This window comes from Tachysurus fulvidraco, chromosome 20, assembly GCF_022655615.1.
Source record: "Tachysurus fulvidraco isolate hzauxx_2018 chromosome 20, HZAU_PFXX_2.0, whole genome shotgun sequence".
NCBI lineage: Eukaryota > Metazoa > Chordata > Actinopteri > Siluriformes > Bagridae > Tachysurus > Tachysurus fulvidraco.
In genome coordinates this window covers 16,687,085-16,710,845 of record NC_062537.1, presented here as the reverse complement: position 1 = coordinate 16,710,845, position 23,761 = coordinate 16,687,085, and the positions used below count along the sequence as shown (strand labels likewise).

At 38.7% G+C, this 23,761-nt stretch overlaps 1 protein-coding gene across 1 annotated transcript in view; it reads right to left on the bottom strand.

Moving 5' to 3' along the window:
* The window catches only part of loxl2a (lysyl oxidase-like 2a), a 40,328-nt gene that overhangs the window by 6,440 nt on the left and 10,127 nt on the right, over window positions 1–23,761 (bottom strand). Inside the window, exons 4-8 of the mRNA XM_027174763.2 lie at window positions 12,302–12,510; window positions 10,271–10,493; window positions 6,609–6,792; window positions 4,363–4,514; window positions 1,284–1,451 (exon numbers count right to left, since the gene is read on the bottom strand). Of these exons, the coding sequence (XP_027030564.1) occupies window positions 1,284–1,451; window positions 4,363–4,514; window positions 6,609–6,792; window positions 10,271–10,493; window positions 12,302–12,510 (936 nt within the window). The remainder of the gene's footprint in view (window positions 1–1,283; window positions 1,452–4,362; window positions 4,515–6,608; window positions 6,793–10,270; window positions 10,494–12,301; window positions 12,511–23,761) is intronic.

Genomic DNA, 23,761 nt, shown 5'->3' with positions numbered 1-23,761 from the left:
CCCATACAAGCCCACTGTGGCCAGAATGAGGGGCTCGCTTGCTCGTTCTCTCTCTCCCTCTCTCTCTCTCTCTCTCTCTCTCTCTCACACACACACACACACACACACACACACACACACACACACACACACACACACACACACACACACACACACACACACACACTATTCAGCACCGTTATCACAGTAAAGCAATTATTACTGGAACACCACCAGCAGTCATAGGTCTGAAGTGGTACACGTGACTGTGTGGAAGATGAAATCGTATTACGCATCATTTCCCTTTTGCCTCCATCATCCCCCAACTTCTCCATGAGACGTGGATATGAACAATAAACTGCTTCTCCACATATTGTAAATAAGCATCCAGCTTTAAAAATTCAAAGGATTAAATCATAATGATTAATGGAATAATCCAACTATTTCGATCATAAATGTTATCGGGTTTGACCTTAGCTGTATTTCTGTATTCAGACTGAGCCAACACTCAGGCTGCTCAGGTGCATGTTAAAGCATTTAATACACATATGAATATAAAATATGCTCAAGCCAATGACATAAATAACATTTAAAAGCAACATAACATCACTCTTCTTTCTGTTTCAGATTATAAATTAACTGCAGCTTTAGTTTTCGTGTCATTTTCATCTCTCTTTCTGTTCCTCTAACCCTCTCTCCTTCTTTCCCACAAGCTATGAATCTCCTTCTTCTTAAAGAAACTCATTATTAGTTTCTGTGTGGTTCATGTTTAAGCTCTACTTCTGGTTGGAGTCTCATCGCTTGAAAACCACTCACTCCTGCTGAGGATGATATGAGAGAATACTGTGGATGGCGTCACCATGGAAACCATGGCTTTGGACTAGAATTCATACAGACAGTTTCGCTACGATGGATTAGGACTACAACTGCTCTGATAGTGAACGTTTTAGGACTGCAGCTACAGGCCAGTTTTGACCTCAAGTCTCCATCAGTTAACAGTTGACAGTTTCAACAAAACAGACTTCATGTCACTAGAATGAATTTCCTGGTTACATAATTAAACTTTTGGACCATATAGTACACAATTATAGAAGGGAAATGATTTAAAACCCCATTATCTGGTGTCATGCAGATCAGAATGAGTCGAACTGAATAAAATAATGGCGCCTATATTGTCTGCTCTGGTGTTCCATTGGCTATATACGATATATAAAAACGATATATAAACGATGTTATGTGTACTGTATGTTGTTACACAGTTTGTTGTGTGGTCTGTATATTTTCAACTCTGCTACACTTCTCACCTGGAAGGCGTGATTAGCGAAGCCGTACCCAAGCTGTCTGCACACCACCATGGCCTCCATGATTCCCCAGCTGTCACTGCACACGGTTCCCCACACCATCGAGCCGTTCCTCTCCGCCAGCACCTCCACACGCCCCTCGTACGGGTTCCTGCCTCCGCTCAGACGCAACTACAAATCGAACACACACCCCATTTATTATAATAGCTCTTACTCAATGGTGAGCAATCCTTAACATCATTCAGTCTATACAGGAAAATGTTGTGGTCAGTGTGTACAGGGTCAAAACCTGCTCTAAGCTCCAGCAGTGTAAACAGAATTGAGTGAGAGGGTAGAGAGTTGTTTCTATATTACGACAGGTTTAAGGACAGAGTGAAATTCCATGTACACAGTTATTCTGCACAGGAAGGAACACAGCTGCACAGACACAGCTTTTGTCAAACATTTTCAGAAAAGAAATTCCTGGTAACATAACTGCACTTTCTTACTATTTACTACACAGTTACATAAGGAAGAAAATTATTTATACAGGTTCACTGGTTTCTTTCTCACATGTCACATCTGGCCTTCTCATCTGGGATACATTTATACAGTCCAAAATTTATATCCTGAATTGATATATTTCTCTTAAAGCTCCTTTGTGACAATGGCCATTGTTAAAATTACTATAGAATTAAAATTGAATTGAAATAGATTTATAGTTACTCAGCATTTCCTTAGTTGTGAGCACTGGGTATGGGGGAGAATTACATTAAAAAACATATAATCAACAATTATGTTAGGACCTCAATGTGTATGATTTACCTACATGTCCCAAAGTGCTTTATTCCACTCATACCACAGGAAATTACCAATGATTAAATTTTTTTGTATTTATCATAGAGAGGCACATTTTTATCTATTTTTATCCATTTAGAGACATTGTAATGCTCTCTGTTCTCTGTCTGTTACTGTAGAAAAGCTACCATTGTTGACCAAGCACATTAATATAAGGCTGTGATTAGAATTATTAATCAGATATAAATCAAGTATTCAGCAGCGCTGTGGTATCATGAGATCTGAGAAATCGTAAGCTGTATCACTTTCAGGAACATTCAGGGATTGGATGAATGCTGCCAAATGTGGTGTTGACACAAGCCCTTTAAATGTTCCAAGACCAACAGCACAGAAGGAATTAAAGCTGTTATTGAGATTTAGAGTTACTATTTTCTGTCATATACTATTCCAAATCTTTTTTTTTTTTATCTATTTTCATGCTTTTAATCTTTTTTTTTGTTCAGAAATTCATGAAGTCATTATTACTGTAGTGTTTTGTGATCTGTGGTTCAGTGACTGCTCAGTTCCTGCTCAGTCTAACCACTACATTAAAACCGGGATTATTTAAGATGTCTGCTGACAGCTCAGCCCTGTTCAGTGCCTGTTCACTGTTCATAGTTTATCACTGAATTGTTCCATGCCATTTGAAAATCCTCCAGATGCAGGACTCGTCTCATTGCTGATGCGCTCATGCATGTAGTGCCTTCTTTGTGTACATAACGTCTAAGCCTGTGTATAATAGCTGTCTGTGCAATAGCTGAAATACTTCTGTGAACTATGTAATTTATTTATACAAGTGTTTCTACTTAAAGCTCAATATTTTAATGTAAACCAGGGCTTTGCTGAAGTCTGGGAAGACTCCGATCAGGTTTCTATAAGCGCAGCTCTGACAAGCTGCAAGGCATATCACAGGTTTAGATTATGTTTTCTGTGAGGAGAAGGAGGAGGTTCTCTCAGGGCTTTGGACACAATCTCCACTGTTAACACTTTATATGTTCTGCAAAGGTTTCAGCCACTGGAAAGTCCTCAAGTTTTTATCTAACTTTGTTGTTTTTGTGCAACTCAAAACTTCTGGTGAGGGAATAAATGTTTAATCCTGGTGTAGTATGAACTGGTATAACAAATTAATCTGCTTTTACTTACATTAATACGAAATATAAACAGATCAGGTCATTTTTTCATTTAAATAAAATTTATTAGCTTAGACTAACTGCCGAAGTACAAGAGGAATTAAACACTGTTATAGGAAAATAGGAAACAACTTCATCATTGATTATTTTCATACAACACCACACCCTGTCATATTTCATCCCTTACATAAACACTTCCATTCTTGGACGAGAATAAAAACCAAATAGTGACCAGAAAAGACAAATATTTCAACACTGTCGTTCCTTAGTCTAAGTGATGGTTACCAAATCACTTCTCTTTTAATATAGAGTCATAAACTCTGCTCAGCTTTCTCTCCACGCCTGGCCATGCCCACTTCAATTCATCAGTGGTCGATGTAAATTACCAGCTCTTGTCAAAATGAATGAGTTCTAACCGCATTGTTGATTTGATGCTGGTTCTTTGAGTGAGAACAATCTGAGCTGTGCTCCAACCCAGAGGCCTTTACATTCTTCATGACCACAAAGGTCTAGACTCAACAACAACATGAGGTCATATATAGACCATACTCAACCCGACCACCAGACCAAACCCAAATGCGATTCCTTCCTTTGTTTGCCAACTTGAAATTACCGCAAAATAAAACATGACAGGAAATTCTTTATGGCTGAGTTACCTGCCCATAATAAACTGAAAAAAATAACCTATTAGAAAACATAAATAAAAAAAGAAACCAAAATGATCTACATAAATAGAAAGCAGGAGAAGCAATTTAGACAAGCAATTCACTCCTGATGTGTGGATTAGATTACAGAGAGATCATTCAGTATTCATAACACATCTGGCTCCAGAACAGGCCTTACAATGTAAGCTAATAATGAAAGAATGTAGCAGGAAGAGCTTACTAGTTACGGTTTTGTACTAGTGAGGAGGCAGACTGTGAGTCCAACAGTGACAAAGAGATTCTAGGCACATTTTTAGTAACTTTATGACCGTAAGTCAAAAAACAGAATAAAGCTGTGGTTAGTTAAGTATTATAACAGTTGATACTATATATACTTATATAAAGATTTTACTGTTCATATACATCTGTACATAAATAAATAAACACACAAACACATAAATGTGATCATTTACTGTTGAAAATGGAATATACCCTGTTGTGGAAGCCCATGGCAGGAATGTTACACTTCACAGCCGCGTCCTCCTCGTGACTGCAACCCAGAGATTCTTTGTTAAAGTAACACTCTGTCAGAGACTTCTCGAAGCCAGAGCACTCCACCTCATTCATGTGCACCGGGCCCATTCCTACACACACACACACACACACACACACACACACACACACACACACACACACACACACACACACACACACACACACACACACACACACATAAAGAGGGAACGTATAAAACCTGATGCACTAAAGTTTTTTTCTATAAATTATGTCTTTGCAGTTTCTAGAAAAAAAACAGACGTAATTACATGAGAATAGAAACACACCAGATAGGGTACATGTTAAGTTAATGGCCTAAAATTGATGAGAAGCTGGAAGTTAGGACCATGTAAATCTAATTCCATAATTATTCCAGGCCTCCATAAAGACTAATTTCAGACAAATCAGCAGACATAATACTAAATAATGAGAAAATAATGGAAACACAGTAGCCTTCGTCTATTAAGGGTAACTCACTAAGGACCATAACGTAGCAATGCCAATTTTTTTCCCTAAAGTGGGTAAATAAATAAATGGCAAACAAATCTGCACTCAAAGCTATTGTTTTTATATTTTATTTTTAAAAAGTGTTCATGGGCATAAAAATAATCATATCATTCTTCTTTCCAAACTTAGCCCAAAGTAAAACAAATCTGTTCAGCCACACCCCTTTTTCCTTAAAAGGCAACTCATGCCTTGTAAGTGGAAATGTGACAGTTGTAATAACGTTATTTCCCACAAGTGGAAAAAACATGGTAGTGTCCATGAAAGCGTGTTTACTGTTTGCGCAGTCAGAACACATTAAGATCATTAAGAGCCACTTTTATAGTTAGAGGTTAACACCAATAACGCTACAAATAAATTTTAAATTAGAAAACTTTACACTGTTTAAAGTGTGAGCGGTCGTGTTGATCTTAAGTCACTCTATGACTGGGGAAGGAACTAACACTAACACACTAGCAAATGTGTTGATATTTCAAGGTGAGGAAGCATTTCTGGTGGCATTTAGACGATTGTAGTTAAGAAATTAAAGAATTTCACCTCAAACACAGTATTAGTTTTTATCAAAAGATCAAAAAGGGGAAACGAATGTCATCAAAATTGTAATTTTGGCAGGTCACAGTCAGCTGAGGGATCTAAACATTACAAACTGACGTTATCTCGTTATATTGTACAGTTAGTATAAAACACACCACAGATTTACAAGTGATAAGTCCTTAAAGGGATATTTAAGAAAACTGTACCAATCAAGGTATCATGCTGATAAATACTAGATTTTTGAATAATTGACCGAGGACAGTTTTGGAATAGTTCTCCGTTGTTCATGCAGACATTTTGGACACAGATGAAGAACATGTGGTTATCTGAAACAAACAGATGGTGCGCGGATCTTAAAGCAGTTTGGCAGCTGGACATGTCTCTGAGGAATCTTTGTGTCCTGATGAGTGAAGAGAATTTTTTATCTAACTCCACTGATGTGTGACGACGGACGGAATGACCGTCTGAGAATCAGCTTACATTACAGCCTCCAGCAATGTTTGCATAAAAGAGTGTACATAAAGAACAAAAATTTTTTTTATAATTCAGGTATTAAACACTAAGGCCCCCCCCCCCCCCCAAACTAAAAAACAATCTCTTCTTTCAGGTCATTTAATCACATTTCTGTGAAATAAATGACAATAATGGTCATTTTGATCTGAGAGGAAGGAGTTTAAATTAAACTAGTGGTAACTCGTACTATTTCTTGTGTTTTCAAGAAGACTCCACATGAAAAGTTCTTTTGTGGACTCTTGTGGTATTAATGACATCAAATGTCCAAAAAAATATTGTTTTTGTTTTCCATACAGCTGAGTCATTGAGTCATGATGCAGTGCTGATGCTTCTCTTATTGTAGAACCCACATAAAATTCAACTAGCGGTTGATGCTATGCATAATTACAGTGTATTCTTAGCTGTATGGAGTCTTTTCTTAGTCATTTACTAACACATCTGAGGAAAATGTCAATATTTATTACACTACTGTCTGATTTCTAATGTCATTGTGCCTTTATATTGTTAGTAAAAGACATAAAGCTATGTTAAAACTATCCAAAACTGCTATTGTCAGCCAGTTTCTTAGAATGTTCTAATCATTAGCACTACTGCTATAAAATCGGTGCAAGTTAGTGATTAACAATACACACCTTGCCCCATTCGTGCCCCAGTCAGTGCTTCTTTAGCAGTGCCGTAGCCTAGCTCTCGGCATACCACGCTGGCGGCTTTCATGTCCCAGTTATCGTCACACACCGTTCCCCAAATACCATTCTTCAGCACTTCCACTCGACCTTCACCCATCTTCGCCCCTCCACGTAGACGCACCAGAGGTTGCTGGAGAAAATAAGGTAGATATAATAGATAGTAGATATTGTTCATGCATTTCAAGATAAAAACAGATCAAGTACAGCATGACAACCTGAAGCTTTTATAGTCCACATGACAAACTGAAGCTTATCCTCCTTGGTGTGGAAAACTTTGCAAACAAAAATCACTTTGCAGATTATTTTGGTTATATAATATACCACTACTGTATGTTCAACATTTTATTTCATTTCTGTCAACAAAGGAGTAAGTACATCATTACTCTGACATCATTACTAGCCATTCTTTTAAATTCTTGCGTCTACAATTCTGCCAAAAAGAAAACAGTGAACAATAAGTTGCGTATAATAAAAGATGATCAAGCTTAAGGAAGATAATCAGTCTGAAGTCATACAGCTTTGGTCCTGCTCTTCATGAAACAGGTGGAACTAAAGAGCAACCAGGACATTGGGATAAAAAGGTCCTCCATGATGGTACTGTTATCAAAGTAGCTGGTGATGATGTAAGGTTTAAGTCAAGGCTAGTCACAGTGAAACAGAGGAAATATCCAGCCGGTTACTAATAAGCTGCCCTTCCATAAACATTAAAAAAATGTAAAATGAAGATTTATTTAAAATGAAGTATTAGGTAACAAAATACAATACATACATAATAGAAATTAGATTAAAGATGTTAGCTCTGGAGTCATTTGATCCTGAGTTTGGGTGGAGTTTTACTTTTTCTCTGCATGTCCATATGGGTTTCATCAGGGTTCTCTGGATTCTTCCTACCTCCAAAAACATTCCAGGATGTAGACAGTCTACACTCAATTGCCCCAAGGTGTAAATGTGTGTGAAATGGATTAATGTCCCATCAAGGGTGTAATCCGGTTTCCCACCCAGTGTTTCCAGGATGAGAAATTGTAGAAACTGGAGAATGACAACACCTCTGTGGCAAAGAGTGTGACCAAGCATCAGCTGGGGTTATAACAGAGGTGGAGAAAACCAGCAGGTAATATGTGATGATTTTCACCTGTGCATCATTACTGACAGTTAAGGTATTTGTAGTTTTACTGACTCCCATTAAAGAAGAAAGAGAAAGCAGCTTAGTGGGCGGATATGGCAACACACACACACACACACACACACACACACACACACACACACACACACACACACACACACACACACACACACATATAACCTTGACAGAAGGGAAAGCTGTGAGTCGCTTTCCTTTGATCTGCTGTAGTTTTGTTGAGTTTGCTAAAGAGAGCAGACTGAATAAACAAGAGCAGGAGGTCAACTAGTCTTAGCCTCAGACTTCAAGCCCATTAACCTTCACCTAAACATCTGATACACGTGATCAAAAAGTGATTATCTGATTGGTTGGATTTGACAGGATTCACAGGAGACATCCCTGTACCATTTTTTAACAGTCCACCTGGAAACAAATCCGTCATGATGCTCATCTTCCCTCATGGAAGAAAAAAGCCTTAGTGTTTACAACTGTTACAATAAATTCTTATGAGAATCAGCTACATGCTGGATTTTACAAATCACATGCGGTTAATGGCATAGACTCATTAATAAACTTTCTTGAATGAACAATTCATGGATGCGGCCAGTCTATATTGTTGTAGGGACTATACTTTCCTTGCCTCACATTGTTGTAGCCATGTTGATTTTGTAATGTGCAATTTACCCTCAGTACACAAAGATGCTGGGTCAAAACCCATTTGTCCCTCAACGTCAAATATTTGTGTGTGGCCCTGTGTGTCGGCTAGCAAGTCTTCCTGTTCGTCATCACACCCTCATTAAGAAAACACCCTCACTGAAAACTGTCCACGTGAACCACTTAATCACAGAAATGCAATTTTTTCCCAGCAACATATGCTGAGAAAAAAGCTGGTGTAACGGAGCCTCAGCTCCAGAGGTGATTGAACTGAAAGTGTTGGTGTGTTTATTCAGCACAGCCTCGATCTCTTTATGGAGTGCTTCCAGACGACAGGATCTGGCTGGAAGCATGATGGCTATATAAACACACAATCAGCATGCATTTGAAACACTCTGGAGTCTGACGTAATCCTTGTCTTTCCAGATCGTTCAAAGCGTTTTCCTGGAAGTCCTTGTGAGACGCACTGTTCTTTAAGGCTTCCAGGCAATTCTGGAGCTTCTGAAGCCGAAGCTTGTTGGTGAAAAATGGAGACCATTCATCGAAAAAAATGACATGAAATGAATTGCAGTCAGAGATGGACGATGGTGGAAAAGTATGAGGTTACACACAATTATTGAGTGTGTAGAATATTTGGATAAGCAGCAACAGAGAGGCCACTTAAAAGCATTCCAGACAAACTGGAAACGTTTGTGCAGGCACGTGTCTGCTACTGAGTTAGCATTGACCAGACATGGTAGACATTACACGGTGATCTGCTCACTGGGTGTTTTTGCTGGAAGGCATCTTCCTGTCACGTCTCTTCATAATTTGGCATTACTCTGGCTACTGTTGAAAGAGGGACGTTAAAAACTGTAGCTGTTCATGTCAGTCTAACCACAGCACCAGGAGGCCTCTTGTCCACCATGTCGGTTCTTCCCTTTTCAAATTATTAAAGGAATGATTTCCGATTGACATAATGTAAAATAAAACCCTAATATTCATTTTAACTTTACCTAATAAACAAATTGCATAACAGATTGTTTCCCACTGCACAGTGTACATAAATCCTAATATTATTACCTTTGATATTACCAGTATCATAAAAAAGACCTTGCTAAAAAAAATGTAAGCAGGCAGACAAGAAAAAATAAAGATTTTAGCATAAACCCAGAATATGCCAGTGAACAAGATAGCACCTGTTTCAGTCCCTACCCAAATATTTTAATGGGCTCACAAGGCTCGTCTTTTATTTTTATGTCAAAGATAGATAAATTCGGTTTGAAGTGAAAGTAACAGCTACCGCTAGCAAATACGAGTCTGACACATCCTGCGTCCTTCGGTGGAATAGCTTTTTCCCCAGGTGGTGTTATGCGTATTTGGCTTGACTGCTGTTTTAGTCGAGAAAGCAGAAAAGCATTTTTTTTATTTGTCTCACATATTCCTGTAGCAAGAGGCCAAAAACAGTAAAAACTACAGTTAAACTGGAGATCAGAGGATTCCAGTGTTATCCACAAAGGTCTGGTGTGGGTGCAGGTTTTCATTCCAACCAAGAAGAAGCCACACCTGAGTCTACTGAAAGCCAAGATCAACTGATTACACAGGTGGACTCAGGTGTGGTTCCTGCTTGATGGGAATGAAAACCTGTGCCCTGACCACCCGTTCCAGATAAAACTGGACATCCATGCCATAGATGTTTCTATTTATGGCCATAAATCCGTAACAGACAGACTGAACCAGACAGACAGAAGGAATACAGTCTTGGAAAGGTAGTACACACTAGAAGAGTTTTAAATGGTGTGTGTGTGTGTGTGTGTGTGTGTGTATGTGTGTGTGTGTGTGTGTGTTTGTGTACCTCTGCTCTGTAGGCCTTCCTGAATCCTAAGGATTGTGTAGGTGCAAAGGCTCTTCCAGGAATACAACTGATCACGGCGGGCATTCCAAGGCCACATGTGGCATTCAGATTTTTCAACCCTTTCAGAGGTTTGCCCATCTTGCACTCGGTCAGTTGAGCTTCATTTCCTGTGCAGTTCACCGCGAAACCAAAGTAGTTCTTCTTCCTACGCTCAGACAGAAGCCTACGAGAGGACAGATATGACATGAGAACCATAACGCTTGCCTTATACAGTAACATAACAGCCAAATCCTGAGTAGTAAATATGGTCCTGATAAAATAACACAGGGATAATCATGAATATAAAATCATTTGCACAATAAATACAAGAAATCTGGTCCTTGATTTCATCACTGTTTCAGCATGACTCAAAGGCATGCAGTTATAAAAAGATGAGTGGTTTTATTTATTTATTTATTTTTCAGGACAAAAGAATGAACTAGAAATATGAAAACCCAGCTTGAATCTGACTTAACCGCTACAGAAGGTATAAATACACAAACTAAAGATCAATGGGTGGAAATAATAAAAACAAGGAGTGGGCTTACAAGGAGAGGAAATTGTGACCATATAAGGAAAGCCCAAGCCAAAAGGGCCAGATTATGTTGAGAGCATGACGAGTTAACGAGTTAGAATCGGAGCAGACGTGACAGCAATCATCAAATGCAGGATTTTACTAGTTTAGAAGATTTAAATTCAAACCACAAAAGTACCCCCATGTCTGTATTTTTAGATACACCCAAAAATGGTAACAACAAGCTTAAATACACAGGTACTCCAAATTCATCTCTGCACCACGTACTCTCTACAAACAGCTCAGGGAGAAGTCATGGCCTAATGGTTAGAGAGTCTGACTCTCAACACCCGAGGTTGTGGGTTCGAGTCTCGGGCCGGCCACGACTGAGGTGCCCTTGAGCCCCCAAACTGCTCCCCGGGCACCGCAGCATAAATGGCTGCCCACTGCTCCTGGTGTGTGTTCACTGCTGTGTGTGTGTGAGCACTTTGGATGGGTTAAATGCCGAGAACAAATTCTGAGTATAGGTCACGTCACTTTCACACAGTGCTTTATGGGTCTTTTGTACCCAAATGTCTATAAGATTTGGACAATATTCGAAATTCTCCACTAATGTTACTACAAAACAGGCTGAATTTTAAAATAATGCACTGTATATTCTGGCTGGCCAATAGATGACAAAACTCTTTTTTAGAGATATTGCTTCTTTTTTTTATCTGATCTTGTGTTCAGATACATATAATGTTATATATAACTATACAATGTTACAAAACGAACTGATTTTTATTTTTTCCTTCTCATCAGATCTGTAATCTGAAAATATTTCTATAGAATGTTTGATAATGACAGAACATTAAATAAAACATATACTGTATGTTGTGATACAGAGTTTATCATAGAGAAATGTTCTTTTTTTGGTCACATAACCCTCCCCTATAGGGTGTGATTTTGGATGTGGAGAGAATCTTTTTTCTGAATGGACAGTGAGAGATGTTGTAGTCGGCAGACGTTTCTACGTATTTATAGGACAACAGTGATCTACACCCACAGACACAGACAGACACACTCGGTGGCTCATTCCAGAAAAAATTTAAAGCTTGTTCGAGTATTTTTCTATGAACGTGAACCTCTGGAGTATAAAATCACACGGATACAGTTCCAGAGTTTCACTTAATGTTCACATTAAACATTAAAAAAGGAAAGGCTTGTTTGAGCACAATAGAAACTGCTGAACTCCTGGGACTTACACACAGAGAGTTTGTGTCTAGAGTTTACACAGAAAGGTGTGAAAAAAACATCCAGTAAGTAGCAGCTATGTGGGTGGAAACACCATGTTTGTGAGAGAAAGTGTCGAAGGAGAATGACCAGACAGAAAAGCTATTGTAACATAAATCAATAGCTGCTTTCTCTCTCTCTGACTCTCTTATTGGATTCTATACTTTTGTATATTTTCTATTCTATACTTGACTCTGACTTACTTGTAGGCCTTAGTGTTGAAGCCCTTCTTTCCGGGGAAGCCGTACATGCCACAAACTACACGGCTGTTTTGTGGAGTCCAGTTCTCACTGCAGACCTGCTTCCACTTCCCCTCATCCTTCACTTCCACAAAGCCTTCTGTGATTGGAATACGTTTACGGTGGGAGTAGGTGGCTCTGATGCGCACATCCTCCACTCGCACCTCCAGAATCTGAGAGAGAGAGAGAGAGAGAGAGAGAGAGAGAGAGAGAGAGAGAGAGATACAGACAGACAGACAAACAGACAGACAGAAAGATGGAAAAACAGACAGACAGACAGACAGAAAAATGGAAAAACATACAGACATACATACAGACAGGCAGACAGACAGAGATGGACAAAGATACAGAAAGACAGACAGACAGACAGACAGACAGACAGACAGAGAGAGATGGACAAAGATACAGAGAGCAGACAGACAGAGAGAGATGGACAAAGATACAGACAGACAGAGAGAGAGATGGACAAAGATACAGACATACAGACAGAGAGAGATGGACAAAGATACAGACAGACAGACAGAGAGAGATGGACAAAGATACAGAGAGCAGACAGACAGAGAGAGATGGACAAAGATACAGACAGACAGAGAGAGAGATGGACAAAGATACAGACATACAGACAGAGAGAGATGGACAAAGATACAGACAGACAGACAGAGAGAGATGGACAAAGATACAGACAGACAGAGAGTAAATCTTAATTTTTTTTCATGAAACAATGAAATGAAATGAAAAAAAACAATAAAGGTAACATTTTTTTATGAAAATTTGGCAAATCGGAGACTTTTGTTCAATAACAGATAAAATACTTTATAGTTCTGCACTCAGACATAAATGTAGCTCACTTTCAATAGACAGAAGATTTTCAACTAACCAAACTGGTGATATGAATAAATAATGGACGTCTGAATCAAACCCAGACTCTGTGGAATGGTAGGAATGTGAAAACCTCCATCGCTAGACACAAACGAGCAAAAATACGGAGAAAGGAGGATAGAGGAAAGGGTTCTTCCCTCAGCCACTCTGTGTGGGTTGGCAAGGAATTTTTGCAGCAAACCAAAAAAAAAAATGCAGGTGCTAACAGTTTACTTTCCGCTCACATGAAAACGCTCACACATGAAATAGTAAAAATGATGATTTACACAGTGTCTCACCTTCTACTTCTAATATAGAGATGATGCTCAAGTCATTTTAACTGAGAGGTAAAGAAGCCATTTTCACAATGTATGCTATGACATAATTTTGCTAAAGTTGCTAACAAACACACACACACACACACACACACACACACACACACACACACACACACACACACACACACACACACACACACACACACACAAGGCTATAAAATCACACATCTTAAATGGGAAGGTCACTTTTTTCACATTTGGGCAGTTCCAAATATTTATTCAGCGATTTCTAGTAGCCTCGGATGTATTAATTAAAGTTATTGATATCGAGCTTTGAATATTAGCTTCATCAATATGTAATTTTAATAGACACAAAACAAAAAACACCACAAAATCTACTTTTCGTCATTATGCTCAATCGCAACATGCTCAATTCCGGTCGTGAATCGATCGACTCTCATCGTCGTGGTTTGTAATTTTGGGGGGCTTGAAGACAAGGTAACCTGCTTCAGTGTTTCAACATGGGGAGTCTATTTATTTATTTATTTATTTATTTATTTATTTATTTATTTACTTACTTACTTACTTATTTAATTATTTAATTATTTATTTATTTATTTATTTTTAATATTTTGAGTTTTTAGCGAATTGTTTATACAATTGATATAAAACTTGCTTGAAGTCTTCAAATCGTCTTACAAATGCTTAGAAATAATCAAATATAAAACGTTTTTTAAAGAAAGAAACAGTTTGAAAGTGAAATATTTAACGTGTTGTTCGAACTGATATAAAATGCAAGATTCTATAGCTTTAATCAAGAAACCAGGATTGATTAATAATGTCTTATACCGACGCCACAGACTACTGTTCTCGGTAGCTATTAATCTTTAATGTAGAAAGTGGAAGAACCCAGAAAACCATCATGCAATCCTTTAATCGTCCATCTTAACTAACCACATTATGTCATGGTGAAACAGGCCAGAGTCTATCCAAGGAACACAGAGTGTGATGTGAAAACATACAGTACACTTGATTGGATATTGCAAAAAAAAAACCCTACACACATACACACACATTGATAAACAATTCATAGTTGCCAATCCACCGAGTGATAAAGCCCACCTAAAAAGATGAGAACTTTGACAGTAGCCCAAGCCTGGGATAGAATCAAGGACACTGGTGCTATGATATTCTGCAAAAAGAGCCTTTTACAAAGACGTGTTACATCTCCACAAAAAGCTGAACAATTTCTACAAGACAAATAAGATATCACTTGTGCATAATTTAACCTGGTATAAAAATGGATAATCTTCTGTTGGCCAGAATCAGGGCTTTTCTTTTGTGCTTCATGTTCAAGCAGAGCACATTTGTGGTGCTTCCATGTTCCAGAAGAACAAATCTCTGGTGTCTAAATACGTGTGAATTTTGTTTGACAAGCCTCAGAGAACAATGAGATTCTTTGACCTGCAAAATCACCAGATCTCAAAGAACGTTTGAGAATATCTGGGACAGCAGGCGAACCACTGAAATACAGTAGGCACCGTGAACTGCGGAAGTGGGCTAACTGGAAGTCCTAAGACACCAGAGAAATCTTCAGCTGAAAAGATAATTAACGTACATGCACATTACTTTTGCGGAAGTTATTCTCAACACCATTGCATGGTTTCAGAATCATGATGATGTTAAAATATTTTGGGTATGTAATATCTTATTATTTCATTGTACTTATTCTAAAACTACATACTTTAAGCTGTCTAAAGATATATTTTTTATTTCCGTGTGTCAGATATTGGCCGAGTGTCAGCGCTTTTTAATGACGTGTTTCTAAACGAAGATCACGCAGACAAAGGTGACAGACGGCGCACCCTGATTATTTTATTCATTTAAAAAAAAATACAAAGTTTTGTTTATATAGTGAGCATACACAAATAAAAGTAGACCCTTCACAGATTTAAATGATGTATTACTTTGACATGTTTGATCAAATATGACAGAGCAGTTTAAGCTCTTTTTGCAGGCATCGGCGAAAAAAAAGCACGTTTGCGCGCCGGTGGCAAATCATACTCCAGAGGGTTAAAGTGAAAAAAGTGAAAGTGACGTGACATAAGGCTAAGTACGGTGACCCATACTCAGAATCTGTTCTCTGCATTTAACCCATCCAAAAATGCACACACACAGCAGTGAACACACACCCAGAGCAATAAACTTGCACAATGAACTTGCACAATGAACTTGCACAATGAACACCATCTATCGTTAAAAAAAAAATATTTGGTTGAAAATGGGGGGGGGGGGGGCACGGTGGCTTAGTGGTTAGCACGTTCGCCTCACACCCCAGGGTTGGGGTTTTCGATTCCCGCCTCCGCCTTGTGTGTGTGGAGTTTGCATGTACTCCGGTTTCCTCCCCCGGTCCAAAGACATGCATGGTAGGTTGATTGGCATCTCTGGAAAATTGTCTGTAGTGTGTGAGTGTGTGTGTGAATGAGAGTGTGTGTGTGCCCTGTGATGGGTTGGCACTCTGTCCAGGGTGTATCCCCTGCCTCGATGCCCGATGACGCCTGAGATAGGCACAGGCTCCCCGTGACCCGAGAGGTTCGGATAAGCGGTAGAAAATGAATGAATGAATGAATGAAACTGGGGGTCTGGTTAACAAGATCTGTCTAAACTGTTCTAAAAAATAAACACCATAAAGCAGAAAATGAAGATCCTAGTCACATGAAACAGAAACCAGACTGAAACCAGACTAGCTAACTATTTACACTAGATAATTGCGGATTGTTTAATTTTATAGCATAAATAACATAACATAAATCTTCAAGACAAGAGGAATCATATTAAGAGCCTTGAACGCGGCATCGTTGGAGCAGAGCATTATTAAGTACTACAGAACCACCTCTGTGTTCTTTAGCATTAACACACGTGACCTCTGTATAAAAACCGCACATATCTGAGTCGTGCAAGCACCTGTGTTTGATCGCTCTCAGGTTTTTTCCATATGCTAAAAGTAAAAATAGCGAGACGATGAACCTGTTTCACCTTTCATCTGCCTTTTGAACTAAAAAAGCCGACACCATGAAGGACTTAAACCGCAGCAGACATCACAAAATTCCATTAACTGTTACGTATGATTAGGTCCTGTTGAAGAAAAATCACTGTTTTTCCTGTGTGTGAATAAGTGACCTGTATGACTGGACATGATGTGTGTGTGTGTGCGTGTGTGTGTGTGTATGTGTGTGTGTAGGGAGGTTTTCTTAGTCCAGACATTCCTCCACTGCTTTGCTGCTGAGCTTTCCCTTCACACACGACTTCTCTCACACTTTCAGACTCACAATATTTACACAGCACTAATGTTCCTGCTTACAGCTGAAGAGCAAGGCAGTGTGTGTGTGTGTGTGTGTGTGTGTGTGTGTGTGTGTGTGTGTGTGTGTGTGTGTGTGTGTGTGTGTGTGTGTGTGTGTGTGTGTGTGTGTGTGTGTGTGTGTGTGTGTGCACGATTACCATGGCAACAATTCAACAAATCCCTGTCTTATTCACATCCTGTCTCCTTGGTCAGAGGTGCAGATATCGAGTCAGTAAACAAGGAAAACAGGGATTTTGAGAGAGAGAGAGAGAGAGAGAGAGAGAGAGAGAGAGAGAGAGAGAGAGAGAGAGAGAGAGAGAGAGAGAATAAATGAGTCAGCGGGAGAGCTGGGGTCTGTTTATTCCTGTTTTAGTTACCCTTTTGGGAGAAACATCCAAATAAGAAACACACACACACACACACACACACACACACACACACACACACACACACACACACACACACACACACACACACACACACACACATACACAAAACATATTGTAGGATCACACCAGCCTATGAAACCCAACAAGCCCACAGCCAGATGTCATTGTGTTCTTGACTAACTCAGTGTGAGGTAAACACACTGCTGCTTAATTTCCCCATGCTGTGTGCGCATGTGTGTATGTGTGTGTCTGAGAGAAAGCACATATTCATTCTGGTTCAGACTCAGAGGTCAACAGGTCACCTAAATCTCTCTGACTTCAGATGACTTCTGACCTCTGACCATTTCGCATGACATGGTCTTCATGGTGAATGGAACAGGATCTGTGGCTGATTTGTAAACCTGGATAATTCATGCTACGATGCCAGCTTGAAAAAGACAGGTAAGCAGGACATCTGCTGTGCAGACCTACAAAATCTGTGCAGACCTACAAAAGCATTCAGATCAGAGAAGAGAAGAAATAGAATGTAGATACAATGGAAAGGCAAAAGATACAATTCGGATAAAAACTGCTGAAAATTGGGAAAGGAAAGAGAGAACAACAACAAAGAGATGCCGACCATGTAAACAACTCGTTATGGGACACAGATCGTGTTAGGATGCAAGATGCAGATTAATTTTTAAAGTAATGATTGGGTTGTAGCACAGAATGCACATCAGGTAGACAAAAAATGGCATGTAGTTCAAGCAAAAAATATGAGCTCCGACAGATTGAATAACAGCAGATCAGGTAACATCAAGAGGTGCAGTTTGGGCAAGAACAAAGGGGTAAAGATCAGGAACAACAAGAAGGTCCATATCAGGTAATAACACAGTGGGTGCAGATTGAGTGACAAAAGAAGAGGGTTGCAGATTGGGCAATAACACAAGATTTTGCAGAATGAATCACAACACAGAGGTTGCAAATCAGGTAACATCAATAGGCTCCATATCAGGTAATATCACATGGGGTGCAGAATGGATGACAAAAAAAAAGAGGGCTCATACTGGGTACTAATGCAATGTCTCCAGACATTCGGTGCAGATCAGGTAACAAGGAGAGTTGGTTGCTGCAGATTGGATCTCAACAAAGGGAGAGCAAATCAGGTAACAACAAAGGGATGCAGATTGGGTAAGACCAGATGGTGTAGACATTCATGAGAAAAAAAAAAGTAAATGAAGACAATTTTTTTATTTAATTAAACTTAGACTTTAATTAGACTTTCGATGTGATGCCTTTGTATGTGTATTATGTGTATGTTACTGTCTCTCTATAACTGTGTGTGAATAGCCAGCACCCTTTGATTATAAAACTCCTCTTCAACAGAACAGTTGGCAATGGAAACTGTTCACATATGATGTTGTGCAAATTAACTTAACATTTGTACAACATCTGGTTGGGGAACCACTGTGAGAAATGCCTTTGGGATTTGGAGGCGGACTGAAGCACTTATGATTCATCCTCTTGGATTATAATTGTGAAATGTTCTGCTCCCATCTATACAAGACGGGACGTTCTCTCTTATTGGCAAAACATCACTCTAAATGTAATCCGTCATCCAAACTATGTTTCACCTCCTTTCTTTTGCACTAGAACTACAAGCAAGTTTAGTCTAGCATTGTACCAACGGCGTGTATAAATATTCACACCATACTACACCATCGGTTCAATAACAGCTTTGTCATCATCATCATGATCAAACCAGCAAGATCTATATTTGAAGTGCATACTATGGTTCTATCCTCCCTGTCTCTTTTTCTCTTTATCTTTCTGCAGTTTTGTGTCTGTCTCATTCTCTCTATCATACAATTTATTGTGGGAGTTTTATATCAGAAAATCCTTCACTCTGGAAAATCCCTATAATCACATGAGATTTCTTCTTCCTCTCTTCTTTTTTTTCTGTCTCTCCTTCTGTTTGTGACTCAGAAGTAAATCTTCAGCGGAGTTATATGAGGAGGGCTGGAAGCTCCCCAAGACACACAGGACGGTACAGAATTTATGAAGTGCTCATTTTACATTTCTAAAGTGTCAGTCAGAAAGCAGTCTCTTGGCTAAGACATTCTTTTACTCACCTTTCACACTTTTGTGTCCACCAGTGTCCTGCAGTGACGGACTAGGGAAATAGTAAATAAACAGTAAATAAAGTAGCGTCTCTTTTCTATTAAATGAGACTACACAACATTTGGCAAACACCTTTATCCAGGGTGCCATAATTATCTCAGTTTATACAACTGAGCAAATAAGCGTCAAGGGTCTTGCTCAGGGACCCAGAAGTGGCAGCTTGGTGGACCTGGGACTGGACCCTACAACCTTCTAGTTAGTAATCCAACACCTTAGCCACTAAGTTAACATCCCCCCCCCCCCTTTGTGGACTCCTGACCTTCACACCCATCACACACTGTTGCCACAAGGCTTGAAGCACAACATTGTATAAAATGTCTTTGTATGCTGTAGCATTACATTTCCATGGGTTGCCATGGTTGATGTAAAAGAACTTGAGCATCTATACAGAGCCCTGACCTCAACCCCACTGAATTCCTTTGTGATGAACTGGAATCCTGATTGCACCCCAGGTCAACATTAGTGCCTGACCACATGAATTCTCTTGTGGCTGAAGAACCACAAATCCACACAGCCATGCACCAAGGTCTAGTGAAAAGCCTTCCCAGAAGAGTGGAGCTTATTATAATAGTAAAGGCGGCTAACTTTAAACCGGATGTTTAAGTAACTACTTAGTTTGGTTATATACACTCTCTCTCTCTCTCTCTCTCTATCTATCTATCTATCTATCTATCTATCTATCTATCTATCTAGATAGATAGATAGATAGATAGATAGATAGATAGATAGATAGATAGATAGATAGATAGCTATCTATCTATCTGTTTCAATTTGCCAAGCATGATAATGAGCCTGATGAACACAGGGTTTTTATTCGGCAGGTTAGATTAATCGTCTGACTTTTGTCTGTCACACCAGGTATAACTTGAAACTACACAAGGCTAAAACATATTATGACACAGCAGGCCATATGTACACAAAAAGCTTTCTGTGTTTAGTGTAATTAATACCTGCTAGGAAGTCTTGTTTATACTGAAACAAACCAGTGGCTTTTTCCAGACTTGAAATAATAAGACTGTTATAAATCACAATAGGAAGCCATTACAATCATCTCAACCCAATATTTTGTGGTTTGAGAAGAAAACCCCAGAAGTGTAGGCTAACACCACCATAACTACCACCCCCAAATGAAAAACAATCCTTTGGTCACTTTGTGACTTGCAACAGTTTTAATTGGTTTTGGCTGAAGATCTAATTTATTAGCAATCATTCAGAGGACTTCCAAAGTGACAAAAAATTACATGAGATCACCAGATGCTTGAGTAAGAAAGGTCTTTGTCTGTCAATGTTTTGCCATTATATTACACACAGTGCATTACATAGTCATTTGGAATTTCCACCACAGTAAACCAATCTCCATAAATTCTTCAGTGCTGGATTTAGTAGTCGTTTAATGCAGCTCAAGACTCACTGGATATCACACTCGTTGTGGAACCCAAATATCTGCCCCAAAGTGTTTTAAAGCCTTCCAAAACTGATTTCCACTTTACAACCCTAACACTCCCTTATTGTTAAGTTTTTATCCTGATAGTATTACAAGAACAGCTGCCAGAATACTGTGTTTTGTACATCACAAGAACATCTCACACTCATCTCACAATTAGACTATGTCAAACAATTCATACAGTGTTTTTTTCCATAAGCATTATGTATCAAGCTGTACCACATACAATGCTAAATTCAATTTAATTGTATAGTGCTTTATACAAATGACATTGTCGCAAAGGAAAAAAATAATGTTTAAAATTTGAATTTATATTTATTCCTAATGCGCAAGGCAGAGGCAACAGTGCCAAGGAAATTGATATGAGCTGATATGAGAGAAACTTTTGAGAAGAACCAGATTTAAAAGAAAATCTATTATCTGTCTTGTCATTTTGTTTCACTAAGCCAACACAATCTCAGCACATCACTAAGGCTCAACAAAAGCTTTAGCAAGCATAGACTTATATCTGTAAACCAATACACAGCTTCCCAAAAACTCCTATTGTGCAGGAGATGCGAGCAGATCAAGTTTCCCTCTCCTGGAATGTGAACTTTACCCTTTAGCGGTCAAAATTAGACAGCACATTCAGAATCTCTGTGTTTCACTGTGACAGGAATGTAGAGCAAGAAATAGTGAAAAAGTAGTAGTCCCCTGTGATATCTTTCCCACAAAAAGCCCTTTGAGGTTCTATCTAGGTTACAGTGTTTAGCTAGCTAGCTTTGTTATGTAGATAAAGTTTAGCTATTGCAGAAATGCCAGCACTGGTGTTCACCTTTTTTCTTACTTTAGTATAGTGAGAAAGGCTAGTTATCAAGCTAGCAGTATTACATGCTAATGTTTCTAGTTTTGTAGCTATTAGCTAGTCAGGTGGCTCTTTAGCTTGTTGCAGCTCTATCTATACATCTGAATTTTTTTAAAGGGTCATTTTATAATATCGATCAGTGTTTATGGGAGTAGGGGAGCTCGACATGCGGGACCATCATCATAGAAGCAGAGACATGAACAACAGAAAAGTTTTTCCTCAGAAATGTTCAGATAGTTTATTATTTGATGTTCTGTTTTGTTTTCTCTACTCATGAAATTATAGTTCACAATCTCAGGGTATCATGGTGATAGTTAGGCACTAAAATATTTTCACTATCAGTTTTTACCGTTTTAACAGATATTTTCCCCTCAGTAAATTGATTTTTATACTCTTTGTAAATCTTTTCCATGCTACAACAGTTACCATAAGCTTAAAACCTTCTTCCACACCTCTTGTGGCAATTTCTGTAATTTCTTTTTAATTTCCATACAGTGTATACATATATGTTCATATCAATTATAATTTCTTGCTTTCATTGCTTTTGTATATTCTCTGCCTTTTCATGTCACGTGTGAACTATTTACCTGAATATCACTCACTATTTCCAAGCATTTCCAAGTATATAAGCATTGAAATTCTTTGCAAATATAAACAAAAGACTTTGACATTCAGGTGACATGCAGCCGGTTTCAACAAACAGTAAATCAAACACAAGTCAAACCAGTGACAAGTTTCAACAGTGTCCGAAAAATGTGCTTCAAGCCATCAGAACAGAATTTAGTCCACTCATTGTCAGCTTAGCCCTGTGTGTGTGTGTGTGTGTGTGTGTGTGTGTGTGTGTGTGTGTGTGTGTGTGTGTGTGTGTGTGTGTGTGTGTGTGTGTGTGTATATGTGTGTGTGTGTGTGTGTGTGTGTGTGAGTGTGTGTGTGTGTGTGTGTGTGTGTGTGTGTGTGTGTGTGTGTGTGTGTGTGAGTGTGTGTGTGTGTGTGTGTGTGTGTGTGTGTGTGTGTGTGTGTGTGTGTGTGTGTGTATGTATATGTGTGTGAGTGTGTGTGTGTGTGCATGTTTGCTGCCTTTTATGATGACCTATAAAGTGTCTAAAAGACAAAATATATTTAGTTCCTCATAGAAAGGTTAGGTTTAGGTGAGTGTAGTTACAGAAGCACATTATAATACCACACAAAGATGTGTTTGTGTGTGTGTAAGGCAATGATTCACTCCACAGTGTGTTCATGGAAAAGCGATGCACATTCCTCTCACTGACATCATGCGTTTTTCTCAGCAGAGAAATTTACATTTACAGCATTTAGCAGACGCCCTTATCCAGAGCGACTTACATTTTTATCTCATTTTTATACAACTGAGCAATTGAGGGTTAAGGGCCTTGCTCAGGGGCCCAGTGGAGGTAGCTTGGTGGATGAGGGAATCGAACTCAGAACCTTCAAATTGGTAGCCCAACACCTTAACCATTAGGCTATCACACACCCCATTAATAAACTCGATTAATCCTTTTCAGTACCTGACAGCTAACAGGATGGGAAATCATTCATTAGAGACTTTTTTAAGAAATGATTTAATTTTTTGTCATTTTTCATGATGAGATGAATGTTTTTGAAAGGATTTGAGAGATGACATTAAAAGGAGTTAGTTTGGGATTTAGGGTAGTCTTTAGAAAAGGCTGAGGATTAGATTAAACCTCTATGAAACTATAAAAGATTGTAAAAGATATGTAAAACATATTTATTGCATCTTAGAGCGAAACATGGTCTTAATGATATTAATAGATTTACAACTCAGGAAAGAATATTTAGAATTTTGTTGCACATTCTTATAAAAATACTTTTATAAAATATGTGCACCCTATTTTTTGGTGATTGTATTGATTTACTGTATTATTATTATTTTTTAATTCATCTTTGTTTTTCAGAGATCTGCCATAAACGAAGCTGTTTTACTCACCGAGCTCACACATGCACTAAAATGTAGACTAGCAATAGATCAATAAACTCAAGATGATTACCATCTTGGCAAGTGGTTAATGCTCTTGGTTGTTGATCAGAGGATCAGGGTTCAAGCTGCCACTGTTGGGCCCTTGAGCAAGGCCTTT